The sequence below is a fragment of the Ambystoma mexicanum genome, chromosome 7p (assembly GCF_040938575.1).
Source record: "Ambystoma mexicanum isolate Mex_15411 chromosome 7p, UKY_AmexF1_1, whole genome shotgun sequence".
Classification (NCBI taxonomy): domain Eukaryota; kingdom Metazoa; phylum Chordata; class Amphibia; order Caudata; family Ambystomatidae; genus Ambystoma; species Ambystoma mexicanum.
The window spans coordinates 257408345-257434001 of NC_090939.1; the positions used below are offsets into that span (position 1 = coordinate 257408345).

Here is a 25657-nt window from a genome sequence, read left to right on the forward strand (position 1 = left end):
TCTATTGTCTCAACACGTTCCATGGGAACTCAATCTTCTGGCAGACGTGCTCAGCCGAGACTTCCCACAGCCCTTAGAATACGAATGGCGACTACACAAAGACATCGTCTCCAACGTTTTCGCAGAATGGGGTTTCCCAGAGATCGACTTGTTCGCAACTCGGTAGAACTCACAATGCCCAGATTACAACTCCAGGTACCCTCAGAACCAATCCTCCAAGGGGAACGGTCTCTGGATAACATGGTCAGGGAGATTTGTTTACGCTTTTCCCCCAACCCCCTACTCAACAAGATTGTGCACAAGATGCACCAGGAACCGTGATTTTGGTGTCCCCATTATGGGCACGCCAACCCTGGTTCTCCCATCTGATGGAAATGTCTCTTTCCTCCAATGAAGCTGCCTTGCCCTTACAACATGTTGTCTCAGGACAGGGGGGAAAAGCTCCATCTATGCCGCAAACTCAATTTAGCGGCCTGGCTCCTGAAAACTTAGTCTGGGCATCTCCAGCTTCCTCAGTCCTCGGAGATGCATGAATAAACTCAGAGAGGCAAGGGAACCTAACACCAGACATTGCTACTCCAATAAATGGAAACGCTTTGTCATATGGTGTAATACAAAGGACATCAATCCCATTGAATGTTCCACTACACATATTGTGCTATACCTGACTCACCTGCTGGACTCAGGTCTTGTATTCAATTCCCGAAAGGTTCACCTAGCTGCACTTTCAGCCTACACTACGTCCCAGCAGAAAGTGTCTTGGTGGAAGATCCCAGTGATTAAAGGTTTCATGGAAGAGGTTAAGAGAATATATTCTCCCATTTCCAGTCCGGCTCCTGGATGGGACCTTAATGTGGTGTTAACCAGACTTATGGCATCTCCCTTTGAACCTATGCACAAAACAAGCCTAAAAGCACTCACTTACAAGACAGCCTTCTTAGTGGCAGTCACTTCATACAAAGAGTTAGTGACCTACAGGCCCTTTCTATTCTAGACCCTTTTGTCACAATTCACAGAGATAAGGTAGTTCTGCGCACTCACCCAAGGTTTGCGCCTAATTTAATTTCAAAGTTCCATGTGAACCAGTCTGTAGAACTGCTTAGATTTTTCCAGAACCTTACCAACGTGGCAGAAAAAAGCCAACACCCACTAGATGTGTGCAGGGCAGTCATGTAATATCAGGAAAGAACTAAACCACTTAGGAAAACAAACCAGTTTTTCGTTTCAGTGGCAGCTGGTAGAGAAGGGGACCCTGTCTCTAAATGCATGTCAACTGCAGCACACTCTTCTACAAACTTGCCAAGAGAGAACTGCCCTTCAAGTCTAGAGCACACTCTACCCGAGGCACGGGGGCCTTCCATAGCATTCATTGCAAATGTTCCTCTCAAGTCCATTTGCAAAGCGGCAACTGTTACGCTCACCTGGCTCCCACAGGGGCGTCGATCGGAACTGGACAGCTGTGGTTTCCACCCACATGACGCGTAGTACCGAGATGACAGACTGGACTGGCCCACCTAATCTCGTCTGCTTGACCCGAAGAAGTATTCTCCTGAAAGTGGAGAAAGGGAATTAGCCTCCTGTGGATTTGAGTGATAGCACCCCTGCCCACTGTTCTCCCCTCTAATCACCTCCGATGTTTCCTTTTATATTCTCACCTTAGGTTTTTAAAAGAAGAGCTCTCCATCCTGCGTAGAATGCAGGGGCGCGTGGATAACCAGTTACTTCACTGGTCCGAAGGAATTGGAGAGGTCCAGAACAATATTGACTCTGAGGTTCCTGGCGAGGAGCCGTAAGTATATAGTTCGTAAGAGTTCAAAATGTCTGACTTTCACTCTTGTCCGATTCCTTGCAGCTTGACCCTAGAGAAGATTGCCTCGTACGGCTGGTAATGTTCAGGTAAGAGTCTGTATTATCCAACACTGTCCGGTAAATGACACCTGTATGTAATCTCTTGCTTTCTCCCTTATTACAGGTGCAGAGTGAGAAATTATGGCGTTTTGAGGAATAATACCTCCAGCGGTAAAATCAGGTAAGTCTATTAAGGTGAAAGTGATTCCCTTGGTTTGTTCTTTCGGCTCACCCGGCTGTCCTTTTGTTCCCCTTAGGTGCCGGTGTTCGGCAAAGATGAATGGAGGCTGCGCCGACCCGTGGAGATGAAGAATGCCTCCTGCAGTAAAATCAGGTAAGTCTATTGTGGTGACTAATATTGCCTTATTATTCTCTCGGCTCACCTTGCTGTTCTTTATTCCCCTTAGGTGCCAGAGTTTGGCGAAGAAATGATGAAGACAGAGGTGGATCGTGGAGGTGCTGCGAAGACTGGTGAGTATAGCGCGGCGCTGCAGCAGGCGATGCGACGTGCATCAAATAACGTCTTTCTTCCTATTCGAAGACGCGATGGATACAGAATCAGGTGAGGAAATAAGTATTGTTCTTGTTCTAACCTTTTTCCTTCTTTCTCCCTTTTTTCTAGGAGCTCCAGTCTCGAGGCGGGCGTGGCAGAAGACCTGGATGCTGGCTTGCAGGCACGGTGAGCATTACGCTGCAGGATGCAGAATAACGCGAAGCGTGAGCTGCTCTTCGTGCGTGGTTTAAATAGCCTTCAAAGTAGTCCCAGGTAAGAAGTTCCCAAGACCACACCCGAGTAAGAAAATAGTCCCTGAAATAAAGTAGTCCCCCTTCAGACTTCACATTGGCTTGAATGCTGAGCAGCATGTTCTGCATGAGGTAAGTGAAAGCAAATGAGCCTGGTGCCTACGGCGCCAGGACTGACCCCTTCTATGAGCCTGGCGCCTACGGTGCCAGGACTGTACCCAGATAGCCCCTAGCCGGGGGTGCTGGGTTTTTCCCAAGTATCTGGATGCCTGCTCCCGGGACAGATGGACCTGGTCCGGATGCCCGGGGGTAGGAATCATGACAGCAACCTGGAGTTCTGTACACACCTTTACAAAACACTATTGCCTAGACACTCATTCTAGGTCTGATTCTCAGGTGGGACAAGCAGTACTAGGACAGCGTTTCACTACTGTACCTTCTCACACCCCACCTCCACCTCTGGGTACTGCTTGCTAGTCTGTGCACAGCATGTGATTCTAAGCAGATTAACAAGCATCAGAAGACGTGCATTACTTACCGTAATAGCATTTCTGATGATTCTATCTGCTTAAATTCACATGCGCCCACCCTTCCTCCTCACTTGGATGGAAGGAACATAGACGTCTTACTACTTCTCTCTTTCTGTACTCGCTCACGATAGTCATAAGGCTCCCTCATGGCAGAAAAAATACAATCGGAGGGACCTCGACGCGTGAGAATTTCTGGTTACACTACACGTCACGTTAGGGATAGTGTTACAGACACGCCTATGCCGACATCCCCTTTTCGATCCTCGAAAGACAAGATGCAATACTCTGCGGTTACCACTAGATATCGGACTATATGCACAGCATGTGAATCTAAGAAGATACAATCATCAGAAATGCTATTACATTAAGTAATGCAGGTCTTCCCTTTTTAATCCCATACACTGCTATGTGTTAAGTGCTGGCCTTTCACATGTACTTAGGCTGGTGTGTGTCCCTAACACACTGCTTAGTTGTTTACTAACTACTTAACTGCTTGTTGGATTGTACCAATATCTTAGTTCTCCCCACTCGCCTGTTTTCTTATGTTGGGGGCTTTCCCTTGGCAAAGGACCCACATACAGACATTGGGGTTATGAGAGTCCTTGTTATAGGCATTACTGTTTTTATAATGTACCGCATAGAGGTGCTAGCAATCAGAAAATGTAGTTTTCATGTGTCTGCCTCTGGTTTCTTCTGCAAGCAGCTTTTCCAACCAAATGAACTCTGATGAATGTTGTAATCTGAGGATGCTAAATGAAGCAAATATGGCATGTTGCCAGGTTCAAACACTTTAGAGTTTCATCAAAGGCAATATATTTTCTGTTAACCTTTTTTAAATATTTTTTTATTGATTTAAATGTAGTACACCATCAGGAGTAGAATTACAAACACTGTTCCCTTTTCCCTGAGGAAATGTCCCCATGAACATCAACGAAACAAAGTTTGTGACATTGGCTCGTAACTCCATTTGATACTAATATATCCATTACGACCCGGGCTGAGTGCCTCTCCCATTGCATCTTCTCAGGAGTTCCCTAATTGCATGACACAATTCAAGTTCTGGCATCCACTTTCCCTGGAGGCAAGCCCTCGATTTGTATGTCAACTTCTCGTATTGCATGCAAATATACATATTTGTTCTCCAGCACGGGCAATTCATGTGTCCCTTCCCATCAACATTGAGCAATGTCTGTCTTAGCAGTCACCAAAACTATGGCTATGAGAAATGTATCTGAAGGACAGTTGAGTTCACCCACCATGCACCAAGCGGGATCACTTTAGGCACCATTTCCATTAGTCATCCCATAAAGTTCTCAAGTTCCCCAGTAATTATTTTCCAATAATCTTGCAATTTCTTGCATATGCAAAGCATGATCTTGCCCATTTCTTGAACTAGATTGTTTTGTCTGAAATGGTCAGTGTTGCGTGTTCCTTAGAACTACCGGGCTAGACTTAAAAATGCTGCCCAACGGATGCAGCCCCACCTCCGCCTGTAGTTCAGCTGACTTTAAAGGCCCAGCACCTTTTTCACGCAACACGGTAGCACATGGTTATTGGCACAGACCCCAGAAGACATCTCTCTTCCGACTGAGAACACCATTTTATGCTCCAATACATTATAGTATTATTGATAGATCGGTTGGATTCATTCACCGCATAGAAACTCAAGGCAGGAGCCCTCCTTCATCCCTTTCACATGAGCATGTTTTATACAACCCTTACACCTTATTAAAGTGTTACCATACACATGTTTTAGAAAGAGAGAAGAACAAACAGAATGGCATAATACATCAGCACAACATTTGCATATTAAGTCAAAAATGACTATTGTAAGAAGAACTACTCACGCTGAAGATGGATGACATGGAAAACAGGGAAAGGAGATCCAACCTAAGAATACTAGGCCTGGAGGAGAACGAGGGTGAAACTCCTGCCCAAGTTCAGAGAAAGATCCAGTAGATAATTAACAAGCTATTTGAGGCAGTAGGGGGAAAAGAAGTCCAAACTGAGAGGGCCCTTAGGGGAGGTTGAACATTTGCAGGGGGCCCCCGCTCAATAGTTGTCAAATTCCTTAGATATAATGAGAAAACATAGATCCTCTTGAAAGCAAAACTGTGGCAGGACATTGAATTCCATGGCTCCAGAATAAAGATCTTCCAAAACCTCTCAAACTTCACACTGGGGAGAAGAAGGGCATGTAGGCCCCTGACAACGTGGCTAACGGAGAGATCAATATGATACAGATGGGGGTACCCCTTTGACCTAACTTTTGAATACAAAGAAGAGGAATACAGAGCGGTCTCCCCTGCAGAAGCAAGTCAGGTTCTCAGACACCTGTCGGGACTGATAGATGAAAGAGCCTAAACCGGCTCAGCGGAACCCAGGCCTCGCAACCACAGACGGACGAGGAGCCCCACAGATGGACAAAGCAAACCAAGGCAGGAAGGAAATAAGCACGCCTGAATCCAATCTCACCCAAGAAGCCACCTTAAAAAGGTACGCAAGGAATGGAGTAACACGCTTACTAGTGACGCACACAATCATTTTAAATCGGGAATGGGGGAGGAAAGAAGAAGAGATTCCGGGAGGGAGACGATCTTCAAACCTAGTGGCCCTCACGTACATGAGGACGTCTCGGCATCAAGAACCTAGGTCAGTTAAAATGGCCATGGTTCAGTTAATTGGTCGGTTATGTTTAAAGTTTAAGGGGAGCTGTGGGGGGTGGAGTGGACCAAGCACACAGGCAAAGGGACGCAGGAAGCAGGGGAAACAAAGAACAAGGGGAGCCAGAGAACGAGATCAAAACACACTGGACGGGGAACGAGAAACTCAACAAAAAGATGGCCATGCCAACTAAAACCGGAGAGGGGAAGGCAACTCTAAGGGTAGCCACACTTAATGTCAAGGGGCTAAACTCCCCAACCAAGAGGTCTCTGATGGTAAGGGAGTTTGACAGAGCAGCCGTAGATGTGCTCTTCGTACAGGAGACCAGGCTTAAAGCGGGCGAAGAGAGGCCATTGAGAGGGAAGGGAGTGGGGTAGACTTTCTCGGCTTCGGCAGACCAAAAAAGAGGGGGAGTAGCCCTGATACTCCATAATACAATCAAACTCATAAACCCGACGGCGCAACCCCTAATGGGAGGCAGACTCTTGATAGCCAAACGGGAATGGAACAACAGGCAGATCACCCTAGCAGGGGTATATGCGCCTAATCAGGGGCAAGCAGCATTCAATAAGGAGACCCTTTCCACGATTCTGGTGTACAGCAGGGGGCTCTTAGTAGTAGGTGGGGACTTTAACACATGGGCCGATCCCCACATGGATAGACATGCCACGAGGATGATGAGCAGAGACACCTCCAGGGAAGTAGGGAGCACATGCCTGGCGTACATGGCAGAGGGAAACCTGATAGACATTTGTAGAACAGCCAACCCGAACAAGAAGGGATACACCTTTAAATCCAGTGTTCATGACACATTCACGAGAATAGACTATTTGTTGGTAAACGAGGAAACCAGCCCCGAATTCAGTGTAGTGATATACGTTCGATAGGATGGTCGGACATGACATGGTCCGGGCAACTTTAGAGGTGCAGGCGCTTGGCGAGCGGTAATACAAATGGCGCTGCAATTAATACTTGTGGAGGGACAAACTATATGCACAAGAGCTAGAGAAGGCAATACAAAAATACTTCCAAATAAATGATAACAGGGAAGTGGGGTGAGGAACATTGTGGGAAGCGGGTAAGGCAGTGTGGAGGGGTCACCAGAAATGGCAGGGGGCAAGGCGAAAGAGAGAAAAAAAACTACAGGAAGAAAAGAAATTGCCGCCTTGGAAGATAGGATGCATGCCCTTGCGTCTCACAGAGAAGAACACATGGAATTGTTTAAGCAAAAGAGAATAGCGCTGAAAGCACTGGGTAAAGGGGATGTTTTGAGAAAATGAACACGACTAAAACAAAAGTTTTATGAAAAGGGGGCGAAAAAATGCTTGCGGCCAGACTGCGAGCGCAAAGATTAGAGAGATGGGTGGAATAGATCCAGACCGAGGAAGGAGATTGGGCCCAGAAGCTATAGCTATGCAGTTTGCTAACTTTAACACAAAACTGCACAGTTAGGCCTCCAAGGCTTCCATAGCAAGGTGGATGGTCATGGCCATATGAGGGGCAGCGCAGACCTTTGCCAGCAAACATGCATGCCAACGCCATCAGAGCCAAGGCCACGGTTGTGCCTTTCCAAAGACACGTCCCATGGCAGGCAATCAGCAAGGTGGCCACTTGGGCCTCCCAGTCAGCCTTTTGCAAACACTACTGATTGGATGCCAGAGCCAGATCGGACGAAGCATTTGTCCAGGCAGTTCTGAAGATCTTGTTTTCATAAAGGGGCAACCCTCCTCCCCAGGGCTGCATTCAGTTATAATCACCCATACAGTATGGAGGAAAGGGGACGGGATGTAGGAGTAATTATAAGTTACTCACGGTAGTAACTAACATACTCCTAGTCCATATTCCACTTTCCTCCATACGTCCCACCATCCTCCTCCGTAACATCTGTGTCATTAGGCAATTATAGTATTGTCAACGCGTCGAAGGGGACTGAGGAGTGGCGCGGGGGGGGTGCGAAGTCATGGCAGCTCATGCTCCCAGGGCCGCACCCACACGCGCATCTAAATTTGATGGAGAAGACCATTTTTTCTGGTGAGAGAGGTTCTGTTTCCCGTCCCTAACAAGGGACGCCCATACAGAATGGCAGAAAGGGAATATATGGACTAGGAGTACGTTAGTCACTACGGTCAGTAACTTATAATTTCTACCTCTTCCTTCCTTCACTGCATTGTGTGCCCTGCTTTGATTTTCGAATTTGGGTGTGTGCATTTTTAACATCCTGCACCCCACTGCTGCATTGCATTGTGTGCCCTGCTTGGATTTTCGAATTTGGGTGTGTGCATTTTTGACATCCTGCACCCCACTGCTGCATTGCTTTGTATGCCCTGCTTTGATTTTCAAATTTGGGTGCGTGTATCTGTAACATCCTGCACCCAACTGCTGCATCGCTTTGTGTCTCCCCCAACCGTGTAACTACTAGGCCACTTGGTAGCTTGGGCTAGGACTGTGCAGTGCAACCACTCCCCTTTTCCTCAACTATCCTCTGCCACCCTAATGGCACTCACCATCTCCCCGATCTTCTCCAACTGCTTGACGACCACCATCCTCCCTCTCCCACGAAGTCTGGAAGAAAAAAGTACAAAAAAGGCATCCTGAGTGCCAACCCTGGCCTACCCATCGCAGACACCGACGTCAGCACAACTTCCAGACATGCCTTTACCGATATCCTCTTCTCTGTCTGCTCCCCAGATCTATGAACTTCTCATCTTATCTCCACTCTCTCCTTTCACATCCTCTCCCATTAATGGTGGCACCACGTGGGAAATCCTCTTGGCGGGCTTCTCGTCATCCCGCTCTATCACTAATGTTTACCACACTGGCACTATCTTCGTTCAGGATCCACAACCCAACCTCCTTCTCTTTGTTCGCCGCCTGCCATCCCTCATCAACTTCCTTGCCTCACTTGTCTCTCCCCAAACCACTCTGTCGATCCCCCTCTGACCGGTGTACCACACACTTGTACTCCTCCTCAGAAAACCTTCAAAGGCGGAAACTTCCTTCACCTGGCCACACTTAATGCCTGCTCAGCCACCAAACACTCTGCCGACATCTGCCTCTTTCTTGAAGACATTGACCATGATATTCTCGCTCTCACCGAGAAATAGTTCAATGCCAGCTCCGTCACTGCTTTTGACTCCCTGCTCCCTGATGGCTACAAGATTATTTCCAAGCCACAACCTAACCGTGCTGGTGGTGAGGTTGCATTAATCTTCCTTGAGTGGGTTCCTTCCTGCCTCATACCCACCCAGCGTTACTCTTCTCCTTCCTTTGTAAGCCTGGTGTGCAAGTTGGTCATCTCTCCCTCCTCCTTCCTGACCATTGTCACCATCTACTGGTCGCCTGGTGCTACCACCCTGTTACTCTCTGAATGGGCTGATTTCTGCTCCTCGTCACCACCTCTAAACTCCTTATCTTGGGCGACTTTAACATCCACTTAGACTCCTCTGTCACAACATCTACCCTCATCCTTGACCTCTGCAACTCACTCTACCTCTCCATTCTCCCTTCTGGTCCAACACACTCGGCTGGACACACTTAACACCCTCATCCACTTTGATCTTTCAATCTTCCCCCCCACTAATCGCCCCTCTCTTCTGGTCAGACCACTCTCTCCTCTTATCTGGGTCCCCTCGGCTCTCTGACCTCACCTCGTCCAGCCCTGCCAACCTCGTTCACGTACATCCGACTGATGAAAGGAATGTCAGCTGCTGCCTTCACATCCCCTTTCATCCACCCGCTACCCACCACCCCAGACTCTACCTCTGACTCTGCTCTCAGCAACCTCCAATTGGCCATTACTAACACTGTGCAAATTCTTGCCCCTGTCATGACGATCCTCCTAAAACCTGCCTCTAAGCGCAATACCTGGTACGACTAAGAACTTGCAGCCCTGAAACGCAAGTGCAGAGCTGCGGAACAGAAGTGGCAAACCTCAGGCTCACCCTCTGACAAACTGGCCTGCCGCCTGCTCCAGAGGCAATATAGACTCTCCATCCGTGTCAAGAAAAGGGCCCACATCCAGGCACGGGTATCTGGTGCATCCAACAACACGGATTAACTCTTCAAAATCTGCAGGGAACTAGCCAACCCTTCTGCAGTCTCCTCCTCCCCTCTTCCTTCCCAGGCCCTCTGCAACGCACTTTCCACATACTTCACCACAAAAACTCTGGACATCCTGAGCAATCTTGCTACCCTCTCCCTCAACCCCTCTCCTACCCCCCTTGCCTCCTATGGCCTCCCTCAACACCTCTCCTCCTTCTCCCCGTCACACCTGACGAGGTCACCAAAGTTGTCCGATCTATGATGATCTGCTACAAACAGGTTTTCCCTTGGTCCTCCAGAACCATCCAGGACAACATTGTCTCTGTTGCCCTCACTCTTGCTGATTTCTGAAACCACTCTTTTGCTACTGGAGCTTTCCCCTCCTCCCTCTCAAGCACTCACTTGTGCGCCCCTCCTGAAAAAAACCTTCAGCAGACCTGACTTGGCCAGCTAACTACCAGCCTATTTCTTACCCCCTTCCTTGGGGAATCTCCTGGAGAAGTTGGCCTTCCCCCGAACTTACCTCACACACTGAACTTGTTGGCGGTCTCCACGACCACCAATCTGGATTCCAAGCATCCAGAGGCATGGAAACTGCTCTTCTGAACACCCGTGAAGAACTGCTCGCATCCCTGGACTCTACCTCTCCAGCTGTCTTCATTCTACTTGATCTCTCCTCTGCCTTTGAAGCGGTCAACCACTCCATCCTCATAAAACGGCTCCATTATCCCCTGGGTATGTCGGAGCGGGCACTGGACTGGCTGTCCTCCTTCCTGACTGACCCATCCGTCCCAGGTTAATCTGGGCACCTTCTCCTTGCCTACTCCCTCCTCCACCTGTGCTGTCACCCAGGGCTCCAACCTCTCCCCCTGGCTCTTTAACACTTACCTTGCTCCGAAGGCACGCATTATTTCTGCCTTCTCCCCCAACTTCCATTGCTGCGTAGATGACACTGCACTGTTCCTGCTGACCCTCTTGCTTCTTCCTTTATCCCGGACTGCCTATCTGCTATCCAATCCTGGCACACTTCCAATGACCTCTGTGTCAATCCCAGCAAACCCAAGTACCTTCCTATTGTGTCACCTGCTCCCTCTTTCTTCCCCTCACTCTGACCATCTTATATGGGCTCACCCCCTTCTCCTTTTTCAGAAGCCAGAAACCTTGGAGTCCTCTTCGCCTCCTCTCTCTCCTTCCTCCCTCACATTCAGGACATTGCCAAGAAGTCCAACTTTCAACTCTTCCTTCTCAAAGGAATTCTCCCTTTCCTCACTTCCCCCAGAGGCTCGATGTTACCAGAGCTCTGGTTCTCTCTAGATTTGACTACTGCAATAGCCTACTCTTGAATCTACCCTCTTCCACCCTACAACCCCTCCAGCTAATCCAGAATAGGGCAGCAAGAATTATCCATGGCCTCACGCCCACGGACTGCATCTCTACTGCTCTAAAAACTCTTCACTGGCTCCCGGGTTGCTGCATGGATTAAATTCAAATCCCTCTGCATCATCCACAAAGCTGCCAGGAGCCGGGGACCACACTATCTGCAACTTGCTATCACTAAACTAAATATTCCCTCTTGCGGAACAGCCTCTCCCTTCCCCTCTGGCTTGAGCCGGACCTCCTCAAATTCCGGAAGCTCCTCAAGACTTTCCTTTTCACTTCCTCCTCACAGACACTACGATTGGTGACCTGGGCCCTTATGTGTCCTCGGGGCCCTGGCCTGCCACACCCAATTGCCACAGCTTCTTACATCTCCTGCGCACCCACGATCACGGACATTCCAGCACCTACCACCACTCTCCCCTGCCCCCTCTTCTCTCGTTGCACTTGCACCTTCTGAATACTCACATGGCCTAGTAGGTTTGTCTTTACTCCCCTGTGTGTATATTGTTTTCAATCCCATGTTCCCTCCCTGTTGCCATGTGGGCGATTTGAAACACAATTTACTTGTTGTATAAGCGCCTAACAAATGCACAATAAATAAACAAATGCGCATCTTTTGGCAACCTATCCCTTTTGATGTTTGAGCTGTGAGTGTTCTGGGTCATCTTGCTGCATGCAGCTTTCCAGGGGCCGCCTCCTTGCAGGCATTGTGTGAATGCAGAGCACAGATTGCTGGTTGATGGGGAAGGGAGCATTACCGTCATGGCCAAAGAGTAATAGGAATGAAAAATGAAACCAAAAAGAGAATGAAATGTGCAGGTGGAGTCCTCAAAACAATGAATCACATTAAAATGACCACGCAACCTATTGACTCGTATAGCCAGCATCCAGTTATCTCGGCGAGTAATGTGCTTTGACACAGCCCTTTCTCCATAAAGTACAATACTAATGCCATCATATCATGGCCTACGGATATGCCAATGTTGACCATCAAATCCCAGAACAGCTGCATGGGCCCAGGTTTATCCTCCTATGTCTGAAGTGTTTCATGTTCTAATGTATAAACTTACTTGGCCATACAAGGACTTGCTTGAAATATGCCCATATTCAGCCTATTTACTTGCTCGTATGCCAGCAACAGTTTCATATGCCATGGTATAGCCTCACATGCCCGGCTACAGCCTAATTGGCCACGGTCCGTTACATATGCACAGGTGTGTAGCCTTAAGTGCCTATGTGTAGACTTGCATGGGCAAGTTTCGCCTTACGTGCCTATGTATAGCATTAATTTAAAAAAAAACATACTGCTATTCCCTTCACTCAAAGAATTTGTGCAGCAAAGGCAGCAGTGATACGCACATCACTCAGACTCGCAGTAGAGGTAGAGCGGAGAACAGCAGTGCAAGTTGTTCCTTTGAAGCACTTTCAAACGATACGGCTCTGGCAGATGGAGTGGTAACTTCCCACCCCCATTAGAGGTACTCCACTGGCTAAAGGACTTGCATGTGTGGGCCTTGCTACTTGCACGCCTTTTAACCTCCAACAGTGGGTGCATTGCCACAACACCATGGTCCATACTACGAGCGTCAAATTGACTGAAGTGAAATGCACCACACTAAAATACTTTATATTAAAGCTGGTGCTGTGTTTGTGGCAGGTCCTATATCAAAGAGTCTCTTTGGACCCACATGGGACCCCGACTTGTCCCAGCACCTAAATGGACGACTGCAAGATCAGCACTACCTCGGAGGGCCTAGTCAGTTGCATTTGGTCCTTGCCCAGGGCTTACCTCATTCCCACGTTTTCACTGTGAACTGTGAGTGGGACAAACTAGATGTTTGCCCATAAACCCCATAGACAGTTGGAACAAAGCCATCCTCTATCTGAGCGAGGGTATTAATGCAACAAAGCCCTGCCGCACTTCCTGAACCACCCACCACTACTTCGGTCACCAGCATTAAGAATATATTAGTTGTTGTTTAAAACCTTGTGGTCATCTACCTTGGTAACGCATATCATGATGTGAAATCACACTACATGTTGCAAAGCAAAAGAACTTGTTTTTTGTTTTGTTTTTGGTGCGTTTTTTTTTGTGTTTACATTTTCTTTATCATAGAGTTGTTTTCTTGTTCTTGTCACAGGTAATTGACCATAAGCAGTATGAAAGTCGCTCACAATTCGACACTGCAGTTGACAAGGTCCTTGAAGAATTTTCCATTGAGCTCATTTGTCTTGCCGGATTCATGAGAATATTGTCTGGTCCCTTTGTCAAGAAATGGACTGGTGAGCAATTGAACTGTTTCAATTCTACATTTGTTTGCCACCCCCCAAAATTGTATGTTTTGCTTTTGATTCCATCCAGTACAATCCTGTGGAACTTTCTATATCTCTCTCACAATTCTTAGTTGGATAAAATTGTTCATCATTTTGCTTTAAAAATGAGACCATGCAATGCCTCACTGGAGTTCACCTTGCCCCTATTACGTGCATGTTCAACACACTTACTCTTTGTTGGTACCCCTTGAGCCTTCTCCTCAACCGCAAGGGATGATAGAGCACCCTGCAGAATACTCTCTCTAGTCTGCTCAGTTTTCTGAGAATTAACCTCTTTTGGTCATTCAACGGTTAGGGGCCTTTCATGCTCTGGCAAACTGTGTTCAGACACGTCCTCACATTTGTGCACTGCTTAGCCTCCTTCCTCACCCTTTTATTGTCATCCTTGACAAGTATGTTCGACTCTCAGCCAGACCACATTTCTACAGCTTGGCTATGGCTACCCAACAAACTCCCATCTTTCATCGAGTGATCTTATTGTTCTTTCCAACTAGATCATCGATTTGACAGTGCTGTAGTCTCTGGAATTGATGCCTCATCTTGGCTGGTTTAACTGCCAATTACCACGCTCCAGTTAATCCATGCAATGACTGGCACATACCTCTTTTAACCAATTAACCTCTCTGCATGTGCCACTTATCATTCAAAGACTTAAAGTGAAACATTCCCCAATGGAATTTGCTGAGTAAACCGGGTATTAGGAATGATTGCTTTCCATATGACACTAAAAGTTTGAAGTGGCGATCACTCAGTAAAGGGGGGAGACCTTTACAAGTACATGTACAGTGTTCAGTTCTACCTGAAAGTGCTGTGTAGAATCACAGGACCGAACACTTTCTAGCTTGACTATTAGTAGCTAGTATTTCCTCCGGTCTTTAAATGCCTGAAACTAGGGGGTGATGACATTATTTGACATTACTAAAATGCCTTGGAAATGCTTAAACCAATGCTTCTAAACCAATTGGTTTATTACGTTTTTGCACCTGTATTTTTACCTCCTTGTTGATTGCAGAATGGGTCCAGCTATACATGCATCTGTCCAACTCCACTCTAAATGAACTGATAGCTTACTTCCCCTGCCACATGAATGAACAGGAATCCCTGAATATGTCCCTTGCTAGGACTTCATTTTAGTTGTCACTTCAGGATCCAGTCACCGTGACCGAGGTGTCCGTGAGCTATACGTTTTGGAATGCTTGCCCATCCATGCCCCCACATGGACAAGCTCTAGCATTTCCCTTACATGTTTACTAATTTGATTTGTAGTGACCATGCGTTTCTGAGTTCGACATGCAAGTTGGGAGCAGATTATAAATTTGAACAAAAGCGCGGATGTCCCAAGGTTTCCACAAATGTAAATTGTTAAAGGTATTTGTACCGCGCACCGTCACCAACAGAATTGGTCCCCAGGCACTCGGGTGGATCTACCAATGAGAAGGCGGGGTGGGTTAGTAGGGTGAAGAGGGTATAGGATAGTGAGAGACGTGGTGTCCTGTTGGCAGCTTCAGTTCGGGTTTCACCGTGCGCTGAACTTCGGTGTGAGTATCTGATCAATGTCAGTCCTCGTGTGCTGTTTGTGCGGCTTATGTGTTGCTTGTTTGTTGTTGCAGTGTGGTGAAGTGCGTGCGGTTTGCTGTGCGAGAGGTGGTTGTGTGGGTTTGTGTGTGAGTTAAGTATGCAGAAATTTGAGGTTTTTTGGTTAGTGGGTTATACTTCTCGCAGTTAACATTCACAATTGGGCTCAATGCCTAAATTTGAGAGTCCTGCATAGCGGGAGAGAGGCACAGGTCTCGCAATACAGCAGGCCCCAAACACAATACACAGAGACGGAGGCCTCACCCAGACCGGAGAGTCCTGCACAGTGGGAGAGAGGCACATGCCCCACAACACAGTAGGCTCCACCACACAATAGACGGAGATGGAGGCCACACCTAGACCCGAGAGTCATGCATAGTGGGAGAGAGGCCTAGGTTTCACAACACAGTACAAATAATCAAGGCAACAGACTTGCATGGTTTAACGCAAACATTGGGAGACTGAACACATGGATTTGCATGGATCAGGAGTGGTTGGATGGACACTTTGCTAATACATTATAAATGGGACATGCGCAAGACCATGATCACTTTATGCTTCTCTTAAGTTGTGGCGTGTGGCCAACTCTCATAAGCATGAAGTGTGGGGACCTTTTAATTCATTAATGCATGATAGGAAGAAGCAACATCGCAGAGACATGGTTACGGTTACTACGGCTAAGGATGTGACTAGCGCTCAGCGGAGAGCCGCAATAACTTTGCTTTCCACCAAATATAAAAACTGTCTTTGTTACCATAAGTGCTCTCTGCACAGTGTAAATTGGAAACTTATGTTTAAACTTCTGCACACCAATGATAATTCAAAATTCCTGTACGGTGTTACAACCAAATAACTCAATCTCATCTCTGAGCCAGCTAGGCTCACTCCTATCTCATCACTATATTGTGATGAAAGGACTTTTAAAATTCCAATGGGTGAGGCGATGCACATTCCTGCTAATGGCCCATTAACTTTGCACTTTGATCTTGAGGCTATCTGCGGAATCATTCTAAGACTGCGATCTTCTAGAGGCCTGTGCCTGACGTTTTCCCCAACTTTGTTTATAAATCTAATCCCAACTATTGGGCTGGGATCCTAGAATGTTGGTTCAGGCAGATCTTACTAACTGGGTCAATGCATTGTAGTTGGAGGGAGTCCATATTGATCCCTGTCCATAAGAAGGGCGATGTCAAAGACCCCTCCAACTACAGGTTATTGGTCATGTTAGATACAAGTACTAAAGTCTTTGCCTCATTGATCTTGAAAAAGCTGAACATCCTGGCTGAAGCTAGTGAAATGAAATGTTTTATTTATATCGCGCTCATACACAAGTGTTTTCAGAGCACGAGCGGCCAACTTAAAAAAGTTCCAAACAGATTTCAGAAAGGCACCCAGCACAGTGCTCTGCGCTTGTGCGCCGCAATATTTCGCCTCTGAGATGACGATTAGCAAGCGGACACTGTACGTGTGCTTTGTAGATTTTTTCCAAGGGTTTCGATTCCATCTCCCTGCCACTGCTTCGGAAGAAACTGCGACAATGGGGCTTGGGCCCTTCGCTTTTACATGTTATCTATATGAAGATACCACAGTGACCATCCATTTGAACCAAGAGGGTGAGACCTCCTACCAGCTCGGTTCGAACATTGAACTTAAGCAGGGGGTGCATTTTGGCACTCCTGGTGTTCAACTTCTCCAGCATGGGGTCTGGCATGGATTCACATGCTCATGAATATTCCCCGTCGTCAGGCTGGGAATCCTCGGTAAAGAAAAAATCAGTATCCGTTTCCTTTCTAATCTGTCTTTCTTAGTAGTAACCAATCACTGGTCTCTGGGTCATACTGCCCCCAGTCAATGACTGCCCTCTCCCTAAGCCCCACCCCTGGCAGCCATCCTCAGATTTTTACTGCACGTTCAAGTGTTGGAGTCCTCGTACTATAGCTCTCGAGCTTTTACTGCGTTTTGCGATTTTTCAAAGAGTTTAATCTCATTTTTTAGGTCAATCGAGCCTCAAGCTCCAGCGTTTCTACTTCCGATCATCGGGGACCAGTTTTGGATTTTCTGCGCCCCTCAAAGGTGAAGTTTTCGTCGAGTTACGCTGCTTGGAGGATTCCAGAAGTTTGAGGCCTACTCCGCGGACATGGCCCAGGACAAAGGAAGCTCGACACCCTGATCCAAGCGGTTTAGGAACTGTCCTGGATGCAGATTACAGAATGTGTTCAAGGAGGACGAGCACTCGAGGTGCCTCTACTGTCTTCACAAGGACAAAACGCACGTGGAGAAGGACTGTACGTTCTGCATGAACATGTCGGATCGGACTATGAGGGATCGTCGGACCCGTCTCGCCAACTGGCTGGAAGGCAAGAGCCCAGCAGGTGAGAAGAAGTCTGAGCGGTCTTTTAAGTCCTGTGATTTCGCCCCGGCGACGGGGGGCCCAACAGAAGGCAAAGCACCGTGAGTCCGCGGGCACCGGGAGCGCCGAACGGACGCCATCAACCACGAGCCAAAGCTCTGGCTCGGGGAAGAGAAAATCCGAGAACCCGGCTAAACCTCTGGAGAGGCCCCAGTCGATCTCGAAGGAACCGGCCGAAAGGGGAGCGAGGCAGTGACCTTCCCCCTAAGGTGAAGGCCTCAAGCGCGCCCAAGGTGGTGAAGGCCTTGATTCAACTGGCCAAGGCCTCTATTGAGGGAGTCGCTGCGGCCCTGGCGAAGCCTGTGGAGGCTACCCCAGTGGAGGCGACCTCGGGGCCCAGAGTTCCCTGCCTCTGTGGAGGGAATCCTCTTTTAAGCCCATCGAGAAGACCCCCGTGAAGACCCCGGTGGAAATAGAGGGGGGGCGGTGGCTGTTACAGACACGAACACAGCCTCCGAGGAGGAGCTGGTCGAAGTTGAGGAGGGACTCAACAAGAATTTGGAAGAGGCCCGGTCCCACGGGAAGGATCCCGGCGAGGGGGACGACGAGGGCAAGGGTGGCAATGATGAGGCTCCTGCGGAGGAGCAGCAACCATCGCGCCCGTCGCAGCCCGAGCCACAGGACAACTCGGTGGCCATTTTGACGGCAATCCAAGCCTTATGCACAGAGATAAGGACGAAATTGCCCCTAGCCCCGACGGACGACCCAACTGAACCTGGTCCGTCGGGGAGCCCTCCAAACAAGAGGAGGAGGATTAATTCAGCCCCGGCCCTTTGAGCCCTCACGGCCCTCTCAGCCTTTGTCTCCTTCCCCGATCCCGAGGGATGACACAGGAACAGATACGGCCACGATGGGGACGAATGACGACGGTGGTGACGACGGGACTGACCTCCCATCGCCGATTCCTCGGTCATCCCCGCCCAACGAGATTGGCTCCTTCCACGCCATGATTACCAGGGTGTCAAAGCTTTTCCAGCTCTGCCCCGAAGAAAAGAAGGAGGAAGTCCTCCTCTACCAACAGCGCAAGGCCAAAAGGAAGACTGTCCTCGCGGTGCCGTTGCTGGATGACATCTGGGACAAGGGACTTGCTCTCCTGAAGAACCCGTCCACGACGCCTGCCAAGAGGGACTGGTACGAGAAGAAGTACCGGGTCCCCGACGGCGCCCCTTTGTGCCTTAGGGCACAACCGACCCCGGATTCGGTCGTCTCGGCAGCAGCCATGAAGAAAGCAGGGGGGGGCATCGGCTTTAACTTCCCCGCCGGACGGTGAGGGAAAGAATCTAGATGTCATGGGACGAGTCATCTCATCTGCGGCGGCGACGATTAAGGCGGCCAACGCCCTAGTGATTGTTGCCCGCTACGACAGGGATTTGTGGTACAAGATCGTTCCCCTGTTGGACTTCATCCCGGACTACAAAAGGGCAGAGGCCCTGGCGATCCTACAGGAGGGTGAGGTGGCGTCGGACCACACCATAACGGTGGCCACGGACATTGCTGACACCGGTTTCCGCCAGTAGGGCAACAGCGTTTGCCTTCGACCGCGGGGGTGATTCAAGGCGATGGATTTCCGCCAAGACGTACAAGCCAAAGTTTTGGACATGCCCTTCGACGGGAACAATCTGTTTGGGAAGACAGTGGATGAGTCCCTTCAGGCCATCAAGGCCGACATGGAGACGGCTCGGGCCTTGGGAGTTCTGCAGCAACGACGGACGCCCTTTCGGAACTCCGGAGGCAAGCAAGGTGCCTCCAAAGGATTCGGCGGCGGCTCCTTGTCGCAAGAAGCTTACAGGGGACGAGGCAAGTTCCGGTGGATCTTGCCGTCGTCGCCAGGGAGGCTAAGGCGGTAAGGCTGCTTCCAAGCAAGACTGAACCGGCCGTTGCGTCGGGCCCCCACCGAAGCACCTCGGTGGGAGGCCGGCTGATGAAGTTAGTCAGCGTGTGGGAGTCCATCTCCACCGACCGTTGGGTGCTGGATGCCCTGGCCCACGGGCACACTCTGGAATTTCTAAAGAAGTGCCCCCAAATTCCTCCCATGGCCAGGAAGGAAAACCACGTCCCTCAGCTGCTGTTGGAGCTAAGGGCGATGCTCAAGAAAGGAGCCATCAAGCTCGTCCCAAAGCGGCTCCGGGGCTCCGGAGTATACTCAAGATACTTCCTCGTCAGAAAGAAGACAGTAGGATGGCATCCCATCCTGGACCTGCATCGACTAAACGGATACATCAAGGCACAGAAGTTCCGGATGGTCACCCTCCAGCACATGCTGGGCCAGCTGGAGGAAGGCGACTTCCTATCGTCGTCGGATTTGGAGGATCCGTACTTTCACATCCCCATACTAAAAGGACACCAAAAGTTTCTCAGGTTTGTGGTCCAGGGACGGCACTACCAGTTCAAGGCCCTCCTATTCGGTTGAAGTTGGCACCCAGGGTATTCACCAAGTGCCTAGCACCAGTTGCAGCGTGGCTGTGCCTGCAGGGGATCCATGTCTACCCCTACCGACGATTGGCTCATCCGAGCAAGAACAAGGGAGCTCGCCATCGAACACACAGCGAAGGCCGTCCAGCTGCTCACGGATCTGGGATTCTCCATCAACTTCTCCAAATCCCACCTGGCTCCGTCGCAGGTCGCACTGTTTCTGGGAGCCAGGCTCGATACAGTAGCGCGATTGGCCTCGCCGTCAGAGGAAAGGACAAATGCCATCCTGGGCGAGGTGCAACGTCTGCTGGCCATGGACGAGGCCAGGGTGAGGTCCATCAAGTCCCTTCTTGGGATTATGTCCTCATGCATCTACCTGGTGCGCCTGTGCAGGCTTCGGATGCGCCCCCTGCAAGAGTTCCTCGACGCCCGTTGGATGCAAGCGACGGCTAGCTTCGAGGACAAGATCTCGCTCAACGAGGTATTCCGCCAAGCGATTCGGTGGTGGGGCACCCGCGCGCATCTCGCAGCGGGCACGGACTTTCAGACCCCAGCACACCGACAACACCACCACGATGTTCTACATCCGGAAGCAGGGAGGAACAAGATCCCCAGCCCTGTCCAAGGAAGCCCAGGATCTGTGGCACTGGGCCGTTGCTCAGGGGATGTTTCTGGTACCCTTTCTTCAAGGGGATTGGGTCCTCCGACATATTCCATATCTATGACAGGTAATCACCACAGCTGTGCTGCTTCGGAAACTTTTTTCGGCTCCTGCGTCGATGACGTCGATGCGCCGTCGTCGAGGCCCTCCTCCGACGTCATCCGATGTGATAAGTAGGGCGCACGACGCCGGTAGCCTCAGTTCCGTTTTTTCCGCGAACGTGTTGCTTTGTGAATCTCGGTTAACGCCTCGACTCTTTGGAGTTCTGTTCTTCTCGGTTCTTTGAACCTGTTCGTTTTTGTGAGAATCTCCTTCGTGTGAAGATGTCTTCTACTTCGTCTTCGACCCCGCGTCTGGGCTTCAAGAAGTGCAGGGAGTGTGGATCCAAGATGTCAGTGACGGACTCGCACGACGCCTGCCTCTGGTGCCTCGGGGAGGCCCACGACACGGATGACTGTATCGACTGCCAGTCGCTCACGTCCAAAGCCTTACGTGAACGTAAGAAGAAGTTGTCGCTAGGTCGGGTGTCCAAGCCCCGGAAGTCGAAGTCTGCGGGGCTTTCGACGGATGATTCGAGAGGAGACTCTCCGCGTCATCGTTGGAAGTCTTGTGGGTCTCCTTCTAGGAGTCTGCCTCGCCACTCCTCAGCCTCTTCGAGGCATTCTCGGAAGCGCCGACAGCGGTAGTCTTCCAGGTCCTCTTCTGAGGACTCTGCCCGGCACGTCGCTTACCCCACCAGCCGTGCGATGCCGGAGGAATGGGCTTCCTTCGGGAAGAAAATGCTGGCGATTCTCGAGTCGCAGGGTACTAAGCCATCCGCGCCCCCGAGTGGGGTCGGTCGTGAGAGGACGAGAGACACCGCTCGCAAGAGTGGTCGGCACGAGTCACGGGAGAGGTCCCGTTCGGACAAGGGGACTCGTTCTTGACGTACCCGTTCCGGGTACCGGTCCTCAACGCGTTAGAGACCGTGTGCACCTGTGATGTCTTCGAGGAAGACATCGACGTCTGAGGCGTTGAGGGCGTCAACAGGCTTTCTCGAGGCTCCGAGGAAGTCGTCGACGCTCAGGTCGTCGAAGGACACGCTCGGAGCTCCGGCTTCGAGGACTGTGTCGATGCTGGCGGCGCTGCATCTGACGTCGACGCCGATTTACTCGACGCCTATCCTCTCTGCGCCGATGCCTGTTCTCGACGCCGATTCACTCGACGCCATCGACGCCTTTCGAGGCCGGGGTGTCGGAGGTACCCCGTGACACGGGTTAACCCCCTAGGTAGGCTCTGGTTAAGAGCAAGCACTCTCGGGTGCCTTCTTTTCGCCACCTGGAATATATTTCGGAGGTGGATGAGGATTCTGATGGCCTGGTTCCTAGTCAGGTTCCAGATGAAATTGTCTCGGGCCATAGTCAGTTTGACGATTTGAGGCAGTCACTGCATGATGCCAGTGGACTGGACACCTCTCCGGAGGTGGAGTTTTGTAGGCCTGAGCCTGGCTCTCATGCCGATTCCTCGTACCGGCGCCTTATGACTAGGGTTTCCGAGTACTTGGGTTGGTCTGCTCCCCCAGGGGAGTTTGTGCAGGATGATCTCACGGACATCCTTGATTTTGGTCCCCCAACTGACCCGGTACTGCCGTTTCATATGGCTCTACAGAGAAGGGTGGCGGCGGCTTGGACTGCTCCGGAGAGTCTCCCGGCAGTGGGCAGGTCCTTGTCGCAAAAATACCGTCCAGCCAGTAGCGACCCCTGCTACTTGACCAGGCACCCCACTCCGGAGAGTTTGGTGGTGCAGGCAGCCACGGCCCCGGCAAAGCAGGCGTCGTACCCTACCATCCCTCCTGATAGGGACGACAAACTTTTTGATGGCTGGGCGAAGAAAGTGTTTTCTTCTGGTGGTATGGCGCTTCAGGCGGCCAACTCCATTTGTGCCTTGTCTCGTTTCACACACACTCTGTGGAACTGTGTTGCGTTAGCAGCTGAACATATTCCCGAAGGGGGACGAACGGGATGGTTTCCTTGCTATGGTCCAGGATGGTAAGGATGCCATGTGTGAGTCCGTTCAGTCGGGTTTGGACATGGCTGAATGCGTCAGCAGGTCCGTGGCGGCGAGCACTGTGATACGCAGGTTTGCGTGGTTGCCGAAGTCGGGGTTTGCTCCTGATGTGCAGTCCCGGCTCCTCAACATGCCCTTTGACGGTGAACACCTTTTTGGCAGCAAGGCTGACGAGAGCCTTGAGAGGTTGCAGGCCTCAAAAGCTGCAGCGAAGTTGTTGGGCGCTGCAGTTCGCCAAGCTCTGCCTTTTCGTCCTAGAGGACAGCAATGGGGGGGTGGTTCCTTTCGCTATTACTCGTCCTTCAGTAAAGTGAGAGGAGCTGGCAGTCAAAGAGGCCAACACAGGGGTACCAGAGGTGGACGACAGGGTACCCGTGGTGCCAAGGCCGCTCGGGCAGTTGCCTCTTTGCCCTCAGGTAACGCCGCAGCCGCTACCACTCAGTCATGAGGCCATGTCCCATGGTTCCCCGGTTGGGGGAAGGCTGGCGCAGCATCTTGTAGAGTGGCGTGTCATTACTTCAGATGTGTGGGTTCTGGAGATCATAACCCACGGCTAGTGTCTTCCTTTTCGGCACAGGCCTCGCAACAATCCACCGGGGAACCTCTTTTTGCAGAGTCCGGATCCGCTCCTTGCGCAGGAAATTCAAGCCCTGCTGGAGAAAGGCGCCATAGAACTGGTGCCTGTAGCGGAGAGGAACAAGGGATGGTATTCTCCTTATTTTTTGATTTTGAAGAAAGACGGGGAATTGAGACCCATCATGGACTTGCGCGGTTTGAACAAACTCCTCAGGAAGGACAAGTTCAAGATGGTTACTCTCTCTCAAGTCCTCCAGGCCCTTCAGCTTCAGGACTGGTTGGTGTCTCTCGACCTCAAGGATGCTTACTTCCATGTGCCGATCCATCCCAAGCACAAGAAGTACCTGAGGTTTGCGGTTGGCGACTCGCACTTTCAGTTTCGGGTCCTGCCGTTCGGATTGACCTCCGCCCCGAGGGTTTTCACTAAGCTCATGGGGGTGGTGGCAGCGCATCTCAGGCAAGGGGAGATTCACGTCTACCCTTAACTGGACGATTGGTTGATCAGGGGGAGCTCTCCCGAGCAAGTCCTGGATCATCTGTCCGTCACCTGCCACTCCCTTCACAGGCTGGGCTTCTCCCTCAATTTAAAGAAGTCCCATTTGACGCCAACACAGCGGCTCCAGTGCATCGGAGCAATGCTCGACACTTCCCTGGGGCAGTGTTTTCCTCCCCAGGTGAGGGCTCTTCACATTCAGCAGATGGTGCACAAGTTTCAGCATGCCCAGACGCTCCCAGCGTTCGAGTTCTTGAGGTTGCTCGGCCTCATGGCATCCTGCATTCTTCTGGTGCCAGAGGCTCGCCTGCGGATGCGATCTTTGCAGTGGGCACTCAAGATGCAATGGTCGCAGTCCTCCGGCAGGATGTCGGACCCGATTCAAGTGCCGCCGTCGGTCGCCCGGGACCTTCTGTGGTGGGCCGTCGAAGGCAACTTGATGAAAGGGGCTCCATTTTGGCTTCCCTTGCCGGAGGTGACGATCATGACGGATGCATCCCTCACGGGATGGGGAGCTCATGCCAACGGGCTGACAGTCAGCGGTCGTTGGTCTCTGTCGGAGTCCAGACTCCATATCAATCTGTTGGAGCTGAGGGCCGTCAGGCTAGCCCTGAAGGCTTTTCTGCCGACTGTGCGAGGAAAGAATGTCCTGATCCTGACGGACAACACAGTGGCCATGCACTACCTCAACAAAAAGGGGGGGGGGACAGGGTCACTTCCTCTGTGCAGGGAGGCGATGCAGCTCGGGTTCTGGGCCATCCAGCAGGAAGTTTCGATCTCGGCAGTTCATCTGGCCGGAGACGAAAACGTGACGGCGGACGCTCTGAGCAGGCAGAGCATGATCTCTCACGAGTGGGAGTTGGCTCAGGAGATTCTCCTGGAGATCTTCGCCCTTTGGGGGACCCCTCAAGTGGATCTCTTTGCCTCCAGTGTCAACCGGAAGTGCGAGAGGTTCTGCTCGCGGGAATTTCCTCCAAAAGGAGCCTTAGGAGACGTGTTCGTGGTGGAGTGGTCATTCCCGCTGCTGTACGCGTTTCCTCCAGTCCCCGTCATCCCGCAAGTGCTGCGGAGATTACGGAAGTTCGGTTCCCGGATGATCCTCATTGCTCCGGTGTGGGCCCGGAGGATGTGGTACCCAGACCTTCTCGACTTGTCCATCTGCCCTCCACGTCGTCTTCCCTACCGAGACGATCTGCTCTCACGGGAGGGGGTCAGGTTCTCCATCCAGAGGTCAGATCCCTCAACCTTCACGCTTGGCTTCTGAAAGGTTGAGGTATAAGGATTGGGACCTCCCTGAAGACGTGATGGAGGTGTTGCTCTCGGCCCGAAGGCCAACAACAAAGTCTCTGTACCGTTGCCGTTGGCGTAAGTTCTGCGACTGGTGTAGAGTTCAGAATGTGGATCCTTTTGTATGTGACATCCCCATGGTTCTGTCCTTTTTACTTTCTTTGGCCCACAGGGGCTTGCAAGTGGGTACCATTAAAGGTTACCTGGCGGCGCTGTCCATCTTTAAGCGCTCGTCTGAAGAGTGTTCCTACTTTAAAATTCCTTTAATTTCACATTTTCTGAAAGGGCTCACTAATGTGTTCCCTCCGTCACCTTTCCTGCTGCCCGGTTGGGATTTGAACCTTGTTCTTAAGTTTCTTATGGGTGCTCTGTTTGAGCCTTTGCATTCTTGCCCTTTGAGGCTTTTAACTCTGAAAACTGTGTTTCTGGTTGCGGTTACTTCCGCTCGCAGAGTGAGTGAGTTACAGGCACTTTCAGTCAAGCCACCCTTCACTGTATTTCATAAGGACAGGGTTGTCCTTAGAGTTCGTCCTTCTTTTCTTCCGAAGGTGGTTTCGGATTTTCATTTGGCCCAGAAGGTTGTTCTTCCGGCATTCTATCCTCCTCTGCATCCTGGTAAGGAAGAGGAGAGGCTCCATAGGCTTGATCCTAGGAGA

The 25657-nt window shown here is 50.6% G+C and overlaps 1 protein-coding gene across 3 annotated transcripts in view; it reads left to right on the forward strand.

Annotated features, from left to right (window-relative positions):
- The window catches only part of GART (phosphoribosylglycinamide formyltransferase, phosphoribosylglycinamide synthetase, phosphoribosylaminoimidazole synthetase), a 1418226-nt gene that overhangs the window by 1383084 nt on the left and 9485 nt on the right, over window positions 1-25657 (forward strand). For all 3 annotated transcript variants that reach the window (XM_069636266.1, XM_069636265.1, XM_069636267.1), the window contains exon 20: window positions 13349-13490. In XM_069636266.1, the coding sequence (XP_069492367.1) occupies window positions 13349-13490 (142 nt within the window). The remainder of the gene's footprint in view (window positions 1-13348; window positions 13491-25657) is intronic.